Source organism: Amphiura filiformis, chromosome 16 (genome assembly GCF_039555335.1).
Source record: "Amphiura filiformis chromosome 16, Afil_fr2py, whole genome shotgun sequence".
Classification (NCBI taxonomy): Eukaryota; Metazoa; Echinodermata; class Ophiuroidea; order Amphilepidida; family Amphiuridae; genus Amphiura; species Amphiura filiformis.
The window spans coordinates 63833673-63850510 of NC_092643.1; the positions used below are offsets into that span (position 1 = coordinate 63833673).

General features: G+C 39.1%; 1 protein-coding gene across 2 annotated transcripts in view; it reads right to left on the reverse strand.

The window, feature by feature from the left end:
- LOC140136335 (uncharacterized protein KIAA0513-like) overlaps positions 1–16838 on the reverse strand; it is a 132784-nt gene that overhangs the window by 91976 nt on the left and 23970 nt on the right. The window contains exons 2-3 of one of the 2 annotated variants that reach the window (XM_072158061.1): positions 4361–4524; positions 2573–3340 (exon numbers count right to left, since the gene is read on the reverse strand). In XM_072158061.1, coding sequence (XP_072014162.1) covers positions 2573–3066 — 494 coding nt within the window. In that variant the 5' untranslated portion in view covers positions 3067–3340; positions 4361–4524. Of the gene's footprint in view, positions 1–2572; positions 3341–3705; positions 3897–4360; positions 4525–16838 lie in introns of those variants that run through there. The other variant, XM_072158062.1, reaches the window with a different exon arrangement.

A 16838-nucleotide genomic window follows, 5' to 3' on the forward strand; every position in this document is an offset into this window, starting at 1 on the left:
ATATAGCTTTACATTATTTTTGTATGTTTATACAAATTATTAGAATTTGTTTGAAAATCCTTCTTTTACATCCTTTTTACGCACCACGTTCACAAGATCAAAAATGTGTTCATGTTGTTTTTTCAAAAACCACGCAGAGTGATTGCTTTCTGTTTTTTTGTATTGTGCTCCAAACTGATCAAAGAAATATTAAATGTCGCCATTTATCAGAACCAAATGCAATACCGATTAAATTTTAGAAGCCTGTTTGGGGGAAGATTTTGGAGAATTTCCGAAAACAGCTTGTGCCCCCCATCAGGCCTGTTTTCCCCATTAACCATGAGCTATGCCAAGTTTCAAGTCTTGTGCATGTGGATCGATATTCTATTATAAGTATGTTTGAGTTATGCCCCTCTGGAATAAATGAAAACAAAAAACAATAACATGTAATAACCTTAAGCGAACAAGATCCTTTTACCTTGATCATATCGGCTTAAAATACCAGAAAACCTTTTACCTTCCTGACAGTTGTTACTAATATTATTTCATATTTTTTGACCAAAAAATTACAAAACTAAAATCAATAGAAATCGTATATTTTAGCTTAATAAAAAATTTGGCAAGAATAAAAAAAAATCCAATTTTCTCACAAAGATTTTTGCAAAAAGTTGAGTGAATCAAAATTGATTCTCTCAAGTTTCAACATCTTCTTACCAGATAATTTGTGTAAATACATGCATCTATATAATTATTCCCCACAAAATCCCTTTGCAAGCATTGATTCTTGTATTGTGCTGTTCTTGTAATTACCATTTTAATTGGCCAGGTATCTTTTTTAAATAGTTTAAGTTCTGTTTACTTTCAGCATATTTTTAATTTTTTTAATGGAACACATTTTGTCAATTTTGAAATATAGTGCAATGAATCTGTAGAGCATGACATGTAGGTTTAAAATTTCAAATGTTCCACACTTACATGTATTGTGTGGCTTCCCATTATTTTTTGCTCACCTGCTAATGTTTGGATATTGAATCTTACAATGTAACTGCATTTTAATTCAAATACAACAACTTGTGCTGCCGTTAGCTTGCACCTTTTACATGTAAATCCATATATCCATAAATGATTTATCATTACTTTTTGCGGTGGATCATATAAAGGCATTTTGAAATGCTCTTAAAGCATACACAGACTAATTGAGTAGGGCAAAGAACACTGCTCAGTGTGCATTATGTTTGAAGCAAATATGACATAGTTTTCATGATATATGCATTTTAATTTTCTTTGTATCTTACTATTTTTACCAATTAATCAATGTAGTTAACAAGCTAATATGACTCATGAATTATGTAATATTTGCTAATACTTTGCTACAAATCAATGCATAATAATATTATTCAGGGTACTTAAAGTTTAATAGAAATTTGCCTTAAAACAAGTGTCTCTAAAGCAGTATGCAGACTTTTTATAATACGTAAAATACTGTATGTAACATATCTACGTTATTTAATCTATTGCCATTCTATTTCCAGTAATGTTTAAGTTCTAACGAATGTTTGATGACGTAAAATCGATAATATATTTCTGCTAGATATTATATGTAACATATTATCGATTTTTCGTCATCAAACATTCGTTAGAACTTAAACATTACTGGAAATAAAATGGCAATAGATTAAATAACATAGATATGTTACGTACAATATTATATGTCTAATACTCGGAGTCTGCATACGACTTAATGTGTATTATCTACCTGCCCTCTAATTTGCATATTAGCATAACTAATTAGCACTTGTGCAAATTAGCTTAATTATGTACTATGTGTTGGTATTTTTATTTCAAGGGCAAGGACATTACTATTACTCTTAATAATTTCTTGTGATACATTTCATAGCAACCACCTGCTGGAAACTCAAACATGAATTTGAATGTAATGTCACATTTAAGAAAGAATAAAATTAGATTTGAACTAAAAGACAAAAAAGTGTTTTCGAGCTGTCCACTGTGAAGAGAAAGTATGTTGAAAAATTGAAATAAAAATCATTCTATCAAATGTTCTACATGAGCCACTGAAGCCAAAACCAAGATAGATCACAGGTCATGTATATGTATAAATAAAATGTAAGCACAGACAGATATAGAAATACAGAGACAAGGCTAAAAAAAATAATGCTATATGTCTCAAAGCCCATGGCAGTTTCAAAAACGAATGTGGAATGGTTTTTTTTAAAGATTTTTATTTTTTTTTAAAGATTTTTTTAAAACTTAATTTTGAATTAAGATGTCATTTTCAAGTGTTCAAAGGTACACTGCCAAAAATTGTGGTTGATTTACACAACTGAAGTACAAATATCAATTGTTTTATACATTGTACCTAAACAAAAGCGAGTATCGAATCCAGTAACTTTTCTTCCAAATTTGTCACAGAATTTCAAAATTTCACGGCAAAAAACTATATAAAAAAAAAGGAAATAAAAATGAATTTGCTGTTTCAGCTGACATGGACGCGCTAAGAAAAACGAACATGCTCGTGGGCTTTAAGACATAACAATTTTTTTAGCCTAAACACAAAGATCAAATTCTTTCTTACCTTTGGTTGAAGATCCTGTAGACTAAATCCTGCATAAACACTTTGCAGTCGGCTTCCAGTTGATGCTGTTGACTCTCGGTACTATTTCCAGAACTCCAGGAAGAATCAGTCATCTGCTCATTATTAGATCCTTGACCGCTCCTCCGCCGTGGCTCAGGCCGCTGACCTCCACCTTGGCGTGACCCCTGGCGTGGTGCCTGTGGGCTACTGACGTGGTTGCTGCTGTGGGTTTGTTCGGCGTGGTGGTTGAGGGCTACGTCGCTGACGTCGAGGATCGGCTGGATCACCTTCACGGTAATAACGCTCACCTCGTGGGTCTTGCGGGTCACCTTCCCTGTACCGGCGATCACCACCTCGAGGATCTTGCTCACGATAGCGGCGGTCGTCGCGAGGATCTTGTCGCAGATCTTGTTCATCGCGGGGTCGCCTTTCAGCCCTGGGATCTTCCGCTTCTCTGTAACGTCGTTCGCTCCTTGGATCCACCATTTCGGCATCTCTATGTCTATCCATGCGAGGATCGGAGTCGGAATGTCGATACTGCCTTTCCATTCGTGGATCTCGCTGATCGGGATCACGGTAGCGGGTCTGCTTCACGGCGCTTTCGTTGAATCGCTATAGTAATCTCTGTCAGCATCGCGATGTTGCTGGTTGGCAGTAGGTTCATCCCAACTTCCCCCTTTCTCTCTGTGAGGATGCTGCCCAATGTAGGGCCTCCCATTCATTTGTGTATCCGCCATACTTTCACCTGTCTGTTGGGTGCTAGCCTCACTGTAGATAGATAGATGACACAGAAATTTTATGTACTATGATGAATAGCACACACACAAGTACAGTTTTCAAACCACTTAATTATGAAGAATATATGAGCATAAAAATACACTGGATAAATCTACAATCATCCTTAATTCCCTTAGTTTCAGTTAAACTCCAATTCCTTGACTATACTGTAATGTATTTACAATAAGTCAAACCAAATGATGAAAATATTCCTTATTTCCAGGCATGTGTTAACTAAAATAACGATGTTGAATTTAATTCCAAAATGTAGTGAGTTTCCATACCAAGCACACACTATATATAATATATATATATATATTTATACACATGTGATAAGTTAAATTAATCCACCTCACCACGACAAAATGCAAAGATCCGTTTAGCCTGCACTGGCTAAATCTAATAGCAGAGCCTCAAAGCTAATAACTATACCTCAGTATCTCACTAGAGCTGATGCAGGCAGTACAACGATAGTGAGCAGAGAGACAGAGTGAGTGAGATGGTGTAGAGTAGCGATCGCCTTAATTTTGCTTGTGCTGCTGCTCACAGTACCGCCGAACGCAAACACTGACCTCATTAAATCAAATCAATACTGTGCCTGCACATATCTATATAGACTTGAGATTGGTATATTCTTCAAGGCTGACATCACTAATTACAATAATCAATAGCAAGTCTGGGAAAAAAATTGTTCATGTACATGTAGTCATTATTAATTTAAATATTATATGTTTGACATAGATAATACTGTACCTTCTGATGGGCAAGTGAATGGTTATAATCTATGTACAGTATAGCAGCATATTTTATCGGTATTAATTTTTTGTATTTTTAACTGTACATAGTCCGAGCAGTTTTGTGGTTTCTTGTATTAGCAGTTTTAAGCTGTTGTACATTAAAGACCTATGGGTCACAAATTGAATTGGTAGTTCTGAAATTAGCTGCGAAAAGCATAAATTTAAAACCTTGTGAAATTTTCCCACTATACATTATAGTGTAAGATATATATACCTGTGCCGAAGGTAACCAGGTGAATATTCACATGGGGGTATTCTGTGTTGATCGTCCAATAATAAAATTAACTGTCCACTTTTTCGTCAGATGCTTCTCTGGTCGTGCTTTGATGTATATAATCCTGTCTGACTTTTGAGAATATCAGATTATGCCAAGTTTGTCTGAAAGGAAAATAAGAGAAAAAACAACAATGTGATTTGACTATAAAAAATAATGATAAGTTAGTATAAAAAATACACTTTCAAGTGGGAATTTTGTGCAATTCAAATATTGTTGTAATTCGATAACTTTTAAATTTTTGACATTATGCCAAACAAACATAATTTTGTGTTCCTGATTTTGTGCTAGTTTAGAAAAGTACAAAAATTGGTGTGAAAATATAAAGAGCAGAAAAATGTCCACTTTTTATGTATTGTTACACAATATAGATGACCCAATTTCTTTACCTTCATTTTATATTAAAGAAAAACATGAACTACATGTATCAGATGCATGTACATTGTACATGTAGAATTGTAGATTTGTAAATGATAGCACCAAAAGTGACCTAACACCTCGTGTGTATAAAGGAAAGTATTCAACATTCAGCATCGCAGGTTGGCAAGTGCTGTCAGTCTGTGCTGTTTTCTTTCTTTTGATCAATATTTCATATGATAAAATCTCATACTTATCCTTCCATTTGAAGCTATTCCTAGAAATGTTGAAAATATTTACACAATCATGGGATCACTGACAGTGATAAATCACTTTGCTTGGACTTGCCCATAAGAATTTGTGCAAAATAATGAAAACTGGTAGTGGTAGGAACTGACTTTACTTTTATTGGCCTATTTTCTAAAATCCACTTCCCTGTTATGACTATGTTACTGTATGTATATTGTTTCTTTCTTCCAGTGTAGTGCTAGAACAAAACACTTTAAAGTCTGCCCCGAAAATAAAGAAGTAGGGGGTCCTCAGTAGAGCTTGGTGAGTCAGAGTTGCACAAATGCAGCATAAATAGTATGTCTGTTGTAGCGCTAGATTGAACAATTGGGGGTCTGCAGGAACCCTTGAACTTGCAGAAAATTTAAAAATAGGGGGTCCGAACTGTATTTTGGTGAGTCCCCCGGGGTGAGTCCAGGATCCCCAAATACAGCCTAGCGCTACCCATGCTTTCATCATTTTATTTGCTATATTAGTCAAGCAAGACAATGAACATACGTCTAACAAACAGGGTTCTAGCTACGGTACGTGTCCGCCTGTTTTAATATAATTTAATCTCCTGTGTTCACTATAAAGAATAAAGATTCTAAGAAAGCCTCCTGTATATTTCTATTGACCAAGCATGTGACTGGGTAAAGGGGCTGTGGAATAATTATAGGCAAGGCGAAAGGGGGGGGGCAAGTAATTTTTGGCCAGCCGAGATGGGGGGGAAGTGATTTTGGCACACATTCATGGGGCGCCTTTTAAATAAAATGCTCTAATTAGAATTTAAAGTATGTGTGTATATGTGTTTGTGTAAAACTGGCTACAGAGCTTACAGTACACCCCTAGGTCACCATCCTCCTACGCCTGCAGTCATATCTCCCATGGGTACACATGCCACGTGTGTTTTTACTCTTGTACATGTACGCCTACACACCCCTACCCTCACACCAAGTAACACAAGGTGTGACATGCTCCACCTGCCATGATGAACTTCACGTGCACCCTCATGCACCCCTACAAAATCTACACTCGGGTAAACGACAACACACGACCCCCTGGGGTTGGATATACTACACTACTGGGTAGGGGCGTCTGTAGCCAGTTTGTGTATGGGTGTGTACATGCATGACCAATACTTCACAGAATATCACTAACCCCTGGCCTCTCTTTATGCGATCACACCTAATGCTTCATCTCCCTCCTTCTGCCACCATTGCTCTCCTATGAAGCCTGCAAGCACCACCCATCCACGGGTGCCAATATACCATAGGTGTGACACACATCTAGGCCTGTCCCCAGGGTACGGATATATGTGGAGTAAATGCATTTATGAGTTCGAGTTGGAGTTAGAGTTAGAGTTGCATTTTAGAGTTGTAGTTGCATTTAGAGTTCGATATAGTGTGTTTGTGTACGGAATGTTTGTTTGCACATAAATATTCATAACACAAATAATTTACATACATTGTAGTTCATGACACACAACATTATTCTCCCTCCCCAGGATGAATAATTTGACATTCTTTATATAATATAAAAAATATCGGCTTATGCATAAAAATATCATTATGTTTTTTATTTCACATGTTTAAGGTTGAAGTCACTCCCAAAATTGCTATAAAATAATTAATTAACACGATCAGCAATACATCCTGTCCATCTCAATCATGTTCAAAATCAGTTTTGCTCCCTCACTTCAACAATAATTATCCCATGCGACTTCATAATTATGCGCATGCACAATATTTCTATGCAAATCCGAAAATGGTGACTTTTCATTCTTTACAAATTTGAACCAAATAAAATAAAAATAATCAAAAATATTTTCACCAACTCCTTCTGCCAATCTTACCTCCTACACCTTCGGCAATATTATCAAAATGATCGGTAAAATATAAAGAATTTTGATGTCAAATTTTGGAAATTAAATTACACGAAAGCCTTACATTGTATGCACAATATGCAATCAAAAGGTTCACTCATACATGTCTTTCAAAAATACGATTTTAAAGTCTAAATTTCAATACTGACATTTCTAAAATGTTCCAAAATGATTCCCTAATATTTTACTTTCTGATCTATATAAACATTTTTATGACATAATTCATAATAAAAAGTGAAAATCACTAAATATACTTGCTGTTAACACAAAGATATAAAATCAAACCTCTCACCTGATTCAGAATGGCCCAAGCGTCGCCTTGCGCTAACCACACCACAAACCAACTCGCTAGGACCGGTTCTGAGCTGAACGCACAAAGATGTTTGGTCATCTTTTAATTGGTCGGCACATGCGCTCAGAAATATATATAAATCACAATTAGCGCTAATATCAAAAAACACGAATTTTATATTTTGTAAACAAGCAACTTTAGTGATTTCCAGAAATACTATTTTATTCAATCCTGCTTCACAGCCCTCCTCCTAGAGTGTGTACGTCCCAGCACACAACGTGCAAAAACAAAATGGGATTGAATACGCACCGGTACCGTCCATCTACTACATAATTTTATTATAAGTTTTAAAAAAAAATCTTCTTTGTCTTGATCCCTCTGCAGTCTTCTGATTGGTATTGGGTTTTGAGTTCGTGGCTAGTGGCTTGAAGCTGGTTGATTAATTAGACTCGTTATAAGTATTCACTCGAAAATTATAGTTGGTGGGCAATTCCAAGCCTTGCGGAATGATGCACCTCCTCCACTACCCTGTAATTCATTTTTTCAGGGCAAAATACAGGGGAAAATTTAACAACAAAAAATTACACAAAGATTACACAGAAAAAAAAATTACACAGGATTACACAGAACAATAATTTACACAGGATTACACAGAAAAAAATAACAACACAGGATTACACAGAACAATAATTTACACAGGATTACACAGAACAATAATTTACACAGGATTACACAGAACAATAATTTACACAGGATTACACAGAACAATAATTTACACAGGATTACACAGAAAAAAATAACAACACAGGATTACACAGAAAAAAATAACAACACAGGATTACACAGAACAATAATTTACACAGGATTACACAGAACAATAATTTACACAGGATTACACAGAACAATAATTTACACAGGATTACACAGAACAATAATTTACACAGGATTACACAGAAAAAATAACAACACAGGATTACACAGAAAAAACAACAACACAGGATTACACAGAAAAAACAATTTACACAGAATTACACAGAAAAAACAACAACACAGAATTACACAGAACAATAATTTACACAGGATTAAAATCACAGAAACCTGTCTATTTCTGTGTAAATCGACTCAACCACCAAATACACAGTAAAATCACAGAAACCTGTGTAACTGCCGTGTAAACCCTACTCTTCAAATACACAGTAAAATCACAGAAACCTGTGTAACTGCCGTGTAAACCCCTACTCTTCAAATACACAGTAAAATCACAGAAACCTGTGTAACTGCCGTGTAAATCGACCCCAACCATCAAATACACAGAAAATCACAGAAATGCTGTGTAAACCTCCACTCTTCAAATCACAGTAAAATCAGAGAACTCCCCTAACCTTAGATTTATTTTTACAGGGCAAAAATCCAGGGGAAAATTTAACAAAAAAAATTACACAGGATTATACAGAACAATAATTTACACAGGATTACACAGTAAAAAATTCCTTACAACCAAAAAAAATGCAGGGGAATTTTTTCCCCTGCATCTCAAAATTCAAAAATCCTCAAAAAAAATTAAAATAATTTTTGGAAAAATTATTTTAATTTTTTCCCGATTAATAAAAAATAATTTTTGGTTTAAGAAAATCCCGATTAATAAAAAAACAAGATGGATCTACCGATTTTACCATTTTCAACGCTTCCAGAATTGAAGCGAATCGCCAAAGAACATGGCTACCGAGGATACTCAAAAATGAACACGGATCAAATTCACGATCTCCTTGCGGAACCACCTCCCTCTTTGCTCAAAGATTTGAAACGTCAAGCGAAAAGAAAGGGGATACAAAGGATATACCAAATTGAACAAATCCCAGCTCGTAGAATTGCTGGCTAACCCTCATGCTTTCGAGAACATGACGAAAACTAAGCTAAAAACATTGGCGGGAGAAAAGGGTGTCAGCGGCTACCGGTCTCTGAATAGAAACGATCTCATTCGTTCACTAAATTCTTCTCAATTTTACGATAGAACTAAAGGTCACGCTCCACCAAAACTCCAGGGCCTTTGTGGAGCTGAAGCGATCTGCGTTAAACTCAGCCGTTCGAGCGGGAAAATACAAAAACAACTTACGAGTTCGAAGGACAGCACCGCCGATATTGTTCAGGATCTTTTCAAAAACTAAACATGATGGAATGGTTGGAAAATAGGGAATCGCTGACCCCCTACGTAAAAATTGTTTCAATCGAGCCCGGTAGCAACCCCGTCAACCGATCATAATGTCAGTAGAAGTTGCGGACAAATCCGCTCCTCAAGTTTTTTTTCTCATTGGACGGACTCCACAGAATGGGACAGTCCTGAATTTCAATCAGGCAGATGTATGGCAACTGTGTTTCTTGAAAGTTTAAAGATATTTTGAGCAGCGTAGAATAAAGCCCAATCCGCTGCTTACTTACGAAGGTCTTTGAAACTAGCCAGACCCGACGATCCTGTACCCGACGAAGGTTCGAGCTGGAAACTGTCGTGGGACGCATGCCAAAGTTTGGTTGGAAAAATTTCGTATTCAGGGTCTAGTGATTGACATTAGAGGTAAAGTTCGATGCAGGTACGATCCGCCTCGGGTAAATCTGAATATTAAAGGCGCTAGATTTAATATTCTCCTTCATAATAAGCACGTCTGGCTCGTGCATAAAAACGTTCAGGCGTTTGGCCAAAAATACTCGAGAAAGCAACCCGAACCCCAACTCCTCGTCCGCAAAATTCGATGAAACTTTCTGATAAATGGCCCCGACCCAACGAGAATAACGAAAAACTTTACTTCGTCGATTCCGTGGATGAGATTTTGACCATCGAGCTTGAAGGCACCTGTCGAATTGTTGCCGTCACCGGGGAAGAGCCCGAAAACTTCATCAGAAAATTTCATCAAGACCACAATATCGAGCCAGGTAGTTTGACTTGCAGAACGCGGCGTCGTGGATGGATTTTCCATCAACCATCCCAAAGATTCCAAGGTTACCGTTCGAGTAAAGCGGGCGCTTTCCGGTGACATAGTTGGCGATCAGCGAGCGATAGAAAATCCTGGTTCGAGGATCGTCACATCGCTGTTATGAATTGGATCAAGAAGCTGTCGAATGAGGTGGCTCCCAAATTTGGACTCTCGCGTTACAATGAACAAACCTTAGCGTTGTTTAACCGGTTCAGAAGAGGCCCGAGATGCGGATTAATCAGCGTCGGCCGAAGGAGTTGTGTGTATTTGGGGTAGACGTAGTCCGAGCCTACACCCACTTCATTGAAACATTAAGACAATTCGGTGTTCTCGCGTTTGATCGCCTCGACCTTCAGCCATCCGAGGACATTCGCGATGAGGTGTTTTACCTGGTGCGTGTTGACGAGCCTGACTTGATCCTCTTCCCGCAGAATGAAGACCTTGTGCCTGGATCAGTCCTGCGATACGCCGATTCTTGCGGTATTCAGTATCACGGTCCTAGGACGCCTAGTACCTCTCGCGGGGTTATTGAGGTTGATCCGCTAAGCGTAATTGACGAAATGTACCAGAGTGATCTTCAAGACGAAGATAAAAAGTACGTAGCCAATCTCGTGTACGGCCTGACGGCTAAGAGCAACAACAAGCCGGCACTTGGCCAGTTGTTCCAAGATGAAGAAGAAGCGAAAGCGCACGGAGAAGATCGTTTAAATATCGAGATTGCTCCGGATCTTCATCTCGTTATCGACCAATCCATTCGCGAACTTTCGGAAGGATATCGACCGGTTGCCGCTCTCATTCTAAACGGCATGAGGGTTCTCCTTCACAAGATCGTGTCTGCGTTGGGAGACTCCGTCGTTGGTGTGAGAACGGACTGCGTGTTTACGACTCTGGCGTAAAGAAGACGCGAGGCAAAGATTAACCCGTCGTTTACTTTTGGCAGCCGGATTGGTAACCTGAGATTTGTCGAAGACCCGCTTCTACCGGAAGGAGAACTCAAGATCGTCAAAGAACCCGCGCTCTACCTCGAACAACCCAACCCTCAGACTTGGATTCTTATGAAGGATGAATACGACGACGACGAAGCCAAAAGAATAATCGAACATCGGACCGAGACTGTGTTTGACGAGGGAGGAGTGCGAAATTGAATGCCCTTGCGAAGGAACTCCGGAACCCCTGCTGGTTACTGGCAACTACCCGGGATGTGGCAAAAGCAGACTAGCCCTGCATTGGGGGCACGGAAAGAGACGACATGCTGGTTGTATGTCCCACGCATGTTTTGTGTGACTCCGTTTTGCAACAAGGTTACACCGCCATAACCATGCACAAACTATTGGGTCGTAGACCGAGGGATTCTGAGGAAAAAACTACACCAAGTTTGATGTGTCAAAATACAACATTTTCCTGTTTGAAGAGATCTACTTTTACCCTGTCTTTCAGCTTGAGTGGCCGCAATTTTATGATTTCCAATCCGGACAAAATCTTCATCGCTAACGGTGACCCAGCTCAGAACGAACCAGTGGGTCAAATACTCAGTGTTGACTTTGATGCTTACTATGATCAAATAATGCGGCAGATGTTTCCTCGAAGACTCGATCTTCAAATTCCAAAACGGCACGCCCGAAAGATCGTAAAAGAATGACGAGGCTTTACTGACGAACTGCTTCGGGAGCGAGATGATTCGTTTGCTATTGCTAAGAAATACCTCCCAGTTGTCCCATGGACCACGTTGCCATCGCTCGCGCTGCTGAAGTACCCTCACGTTGCCTTTACCAACGAATCGGTCGACCGAGTGAACCGTTGGGCTCAGTTCAAATTGAACGACACCCTCGAATGGCGAGTTGGAGATCTAGCCGTTGGAAAAACCTGGAAGAAGATTGGCACGCATAAGATCAACTCCAATTCGGAATACAAAGTCACGGCAATTACTCAAAGTCAGATGACCGTGAAGGGACGTGACGGAGTCCTTAGAACTGTGAAAAAGATCAAGCGTCCAAACTCTTCAAGAGACCCTGGTGCCGAACTGGTCACTCCGTTCAAGGTCAGACTGTTGGTGACAAACTTTACATTCACGATTCTGACAGCCATTTTGCTACTGCGAGATGGATGCGAACAGCCATTACTAGATGCAAAACTTTGAATATTGTCTTGGTCGTGTTTCAGAACCCGTGCTATATGGCATCGAAGACAATTCAGCAGAGGATATCCAATCATAAGATAGTGGACAAAAGGAAGGGCAGAGCGTTTAATGCGAAAGATTACGTTACCGAATGCTGGGCTCGGGGAAAAGTTAAGGCGCAGGGCTACAGCTGCGCCGTGTGTCTCGAGCCGCTAGACCTCGACTGGAGCATCGACAGAATTGACAATTCGAGCTCATTTCAAAGACAACTGCCAGATCTCGTGTCGCAGTAGTCAAAACGCATCGGGTAATCGCTAAAGATAAAGAAAATGGAGTCGATACTAATAAAAAAAAAAAAGAAAACCACAGCCTCGCAGCAGATGACCAAGCGTGCGATTAAACCAAAAGAATACGCTCCCACCGGCGGACCTCCAGGCACCTACCAAGGCGACCTAGTATTCTTCGAGGACATATCCAGAGTGAACCGCGGCCACAAGAGTATCCTGACCGTGATTAGCGCAAACTCTAGGTTCGTGTACGCCGAGCCTCTCAAGAAAAATCCGACACACCCGATGCCATGCGGCGTATCATTAATAACGCCAAGTCCAGAGAGTCGATCAAAACCCTATGGACCGATCCGGGAACGGAATTTACCTCGAAAAAATTTCAGGATCTGATGAAGGCCTCCAACATTCAACATCAATTCTCTGGCGCTAAAAATCACGCCCTCTTGGCCGAATCGATCGTTTCCATCTCACGCCGCACAATATTTGAACGCTGGTTTCTCCACACCGGAGAAAACAATTGGGTGGACTCTTTACCCCAAATCATCGAATCTTACAACAAGCGTGTGAACAGCGCCATAGGAATAGCCCCAGCCAACACAACCCCGATCACATTGAGCAAGTTCGTCTAGAAGACAAGGCAAGAGCGATGAGAGTTGCCAATCGCGTGGATAAACTTAATCTAACTCCCGGCACCGGACGTTAGACACATCGTTAACAGAGTAGGTTTCACGAAAGGCAGTGCGCCAAAATGGTCTTCGACCGTGCACGAAATTCAAGAGAGAGTGGGTGTTGATAGGTTCAAAATCAAAGGTCTGCAAGGAACGTACATAAGGATTACGAACTTCAGGCCATTTCACCGTTGACCGGGTCGGACCAGGCGGCGAAGCATGCAGAAACGCTGAGTCGAGAAAAAGAAAGACAAACCCAACGAGTGGAACGAAGGATCCACCTTGAAGGCATTGAACCGCGTGCTCCGTCACCAAGACGGCTCAGACCCGTAAAAATAAATCGGATAAAAATTTGATTTAAGAAAAATCCTGGCTAATAAAAAAAACAGTTTAAGAAAATCCTAATTAATAAAAAAGCGAACAAAATGGTCAAACAATCAAGCATAACGAAGCAAGAATTTGAAAAATTGTATGAAGAGCAAAAATTGCCAGATATTTTGAAATGGGTTGAACTAGAAGAAGGTGGAATTTATGAAGTTACCAAGTTTGAGTTTATAGAGACTAGAATCGGAAAATCCGTGTCATCACCCTTAGTGATAACAACCGGGTTTGGAGTCCTTCACTTCTAACCAAAACACTAGAAAACTTGGTCCTAGATAAATTCTCCACTCTTTCATGTTAAACCTACGGGTCTAAAAATGAGTAAATCGTCGGAGAACATGTACCACAGTTTTGAACATGTGGTAGATTCTGTCATTCATGACGAAGACTCAGACTAGTCGTACAGTCTACATCGTAACCAACAAAAAATCCCTTTAGACATTCAGTCTAAAGGGATTTTTTTATTGATACTAAAAATGAAGTGTACGAGTAAATATAAGCGTTGTTTTTGCAAATTGTGTAAAAAGAAAACTCGCCCGAAAACAGAACAAAAACTGATTTGTCTATACGGTACTGAATTTAATCAGTTGTTTAAAGAACCCAGCGAGTGCAAAGCCTACCAAAATGTAAAAATTGCAACTCAGAATATATAGTAGACGATGTGTGTTATGATTGTGGTTTAGAAAATGACGCGTCTCTTAACGAGAACTCACCCCGAGTTAACATCGACCAAATTCAACAACCGAAAAAATACTGCGAAACCAAGACCTACCAGTTTGAAGAATACATCGAAATCTATCGTGGAAATGTTACGAGTACTTCTGAGATTTTGATCGACGAGTTTGTTACAAAAAATGAAGTGTACGAGTAAATACAAGCGTTGTTTTTGCAAATTGTGTAAAAGAAAACTTGCCTTGAAAACAGAACAAAAAACCGATTTGTCTATACGGTACTGAATTTAATCAGTTGTTTAAAGAACCAGCATGAGTGCAAAGCCTACCAAATTGTAACTCAAAATACAGTGGAAATGTTACAGTACTTCTGAGATTTTGATCGACGAGTTTGTTAAAAATTTAAAAAAATAAAAAATGTTCGAGTCCTGAGTAAAAAGACTTGTTAAAAGTCTTTAGATCAGACCCAAAAGCCGTTCACAAGATTTACTACTGAAATTACGGGTAATTTTCCCGTTGATTTTGTCACGATCGCATTAATTTGTTATGCGATCTTGATAATATACTGAAAATTTATTTACAAAATAAACCCAAGAGAAATAATTTCAATATTCACTACGTTCTCTTCTACCTACTCAAACGAAGAAATTATCCCGTAACTCTCGATGATTTTCCAGAGATTAGAGGCTCAGCTCCCACCCAAATACTTTTATCTAAAGTATTTGATAGCAACCACACCGGTTCGAGCAATCCCAGTCCGAGCAAAGCTAATTCCCGTTCTGGATCGCTTTTGTTTGATCTTCATCGAGATACTCTCCATCATAAAGTTGTGGTTCGGGTGGAAAAGAATCCATCAAAATTCCGTTAAATTATAATACTGTCTCATCGCGTCATCGGCGTCCGAAAAAGGTTCTTTCAGCGTGACCCTGTTTTTTTAATTGATCGTTGATATAATCTATTCTTGAAAGACGCCTTGCGAGATTCCAAGAATCTCGGTCGTGCTGAAGTTTTTCGAGAGCGAGATCGTGTTTTTTGCGTTCTTTCGAACTGAGAGAGTTGAACAGATAATTGCTTCCTGAAAATGCCAAAGCGTTAAACACGGCTCCGATGAACATTGCCATTTTCTCTTTATTTTAAAATTTAAAAAATGAATGTTTTGCAGTCGCGGTTATAATTTCAGGAAGTGGTTGAAAAAATCACTAATAAGCCATAAAATAGTCGTACCAATTCATACATTGTTCGGTTTTATATTTCAAAAAGCGTCTCTTTTTCCCGTATGGAAAAATAAAACAGCGGGCTCTTCTTTTACTTCTGACGATGCACGGCTACGATGTATAGAGCCAACCAATTATAACAACAAATTTCATCCTCTACATCAGGAATATCGGCCCAAATAAGAGGATCTACCTTTAATCGGTCACCATTGGCGAGGAAGTGAATTCGGTTTCAACATCGATCTTGGTAACTTTGTAATCTTTGTTCAACTCTAGATCTTCAATTTTCAAAAGTGCCATCCTTTTATTATTAATTAAAAAAAAACCCTCTTAGCACAAATAGTGTTAGAGGGTTTTTATACTCTACCTTGACAGAATGTTTTTCTTGGACTAAGCCATAATTTGATCCGGAAGAATTCCTTGATTCACGAGCCAATCTCTGAGCATCGTAGCCGAAAAGACGCTCAAAGTCAACTTTCCAATATCCTCCGCATCAAGCTGTGAGAGATTAGCCGGCTTCATTTTTAGGAACTTTTTCATAACGAGCGAGTTAGCCCATATACCGAGACTTATCGTTGTTGCGTGATACGCGCCGTTTACGATCATTTTTACGTTTGGATTGGTTTCTGCCATCTTCTTTATTGTAACTAAAAATCACCGAAAGGATCGACTTTTGGTTGATGATCGACCGCTGTGGTCACGGTGGGTGGGCTTTTAGTCGTACCGTTTAAGGTAGAATACCCATATGCCACTATCCCTCCAACGACGACGACCGCTCCTCCAACAAGAACTGGACTTGACAACCAGTTTGACACGGTTGATTTTTCTGAAGGTGTACATGACGTTTCGTCTATGGTGGACGGGTTCTCCGTGTTGTTTCCGCTGCTTCATAGGCTTTTAATGTTGCTAATTTTTCTCTGTTTTTTACGGCTAGTGGCTCTCCAGCGGCTACCCTCTTTGGGTCTTTGACTTTTGCTTGACTCACTTTTGCTATCACCTTTGCGACTTCACGGATGTTGCTGTCGCTGTTTGCATTTCCACCTTGGACGGAACATTTACTGATTTGGTTTCTTGATCACTCATCTTTTATTATTAGAAAAAATCTGAGCAGCACCTGAGCAGCACCTGAGCAAATTTGCTCAAGTATCTGAGAAGTATCTGAGCAGCACCTGAGCAGCACCTGAGCAAATTTGCTCAAGTATCTGAGCAGCACCTGAGCAAATTTGCTCAAGTATCTGAGCAGCACCTGAGCAGCACCTGAGCAAATTTGCTCAAGTACCATGGGAATCAATCAAAAAAAAATTCAAGAGGAAT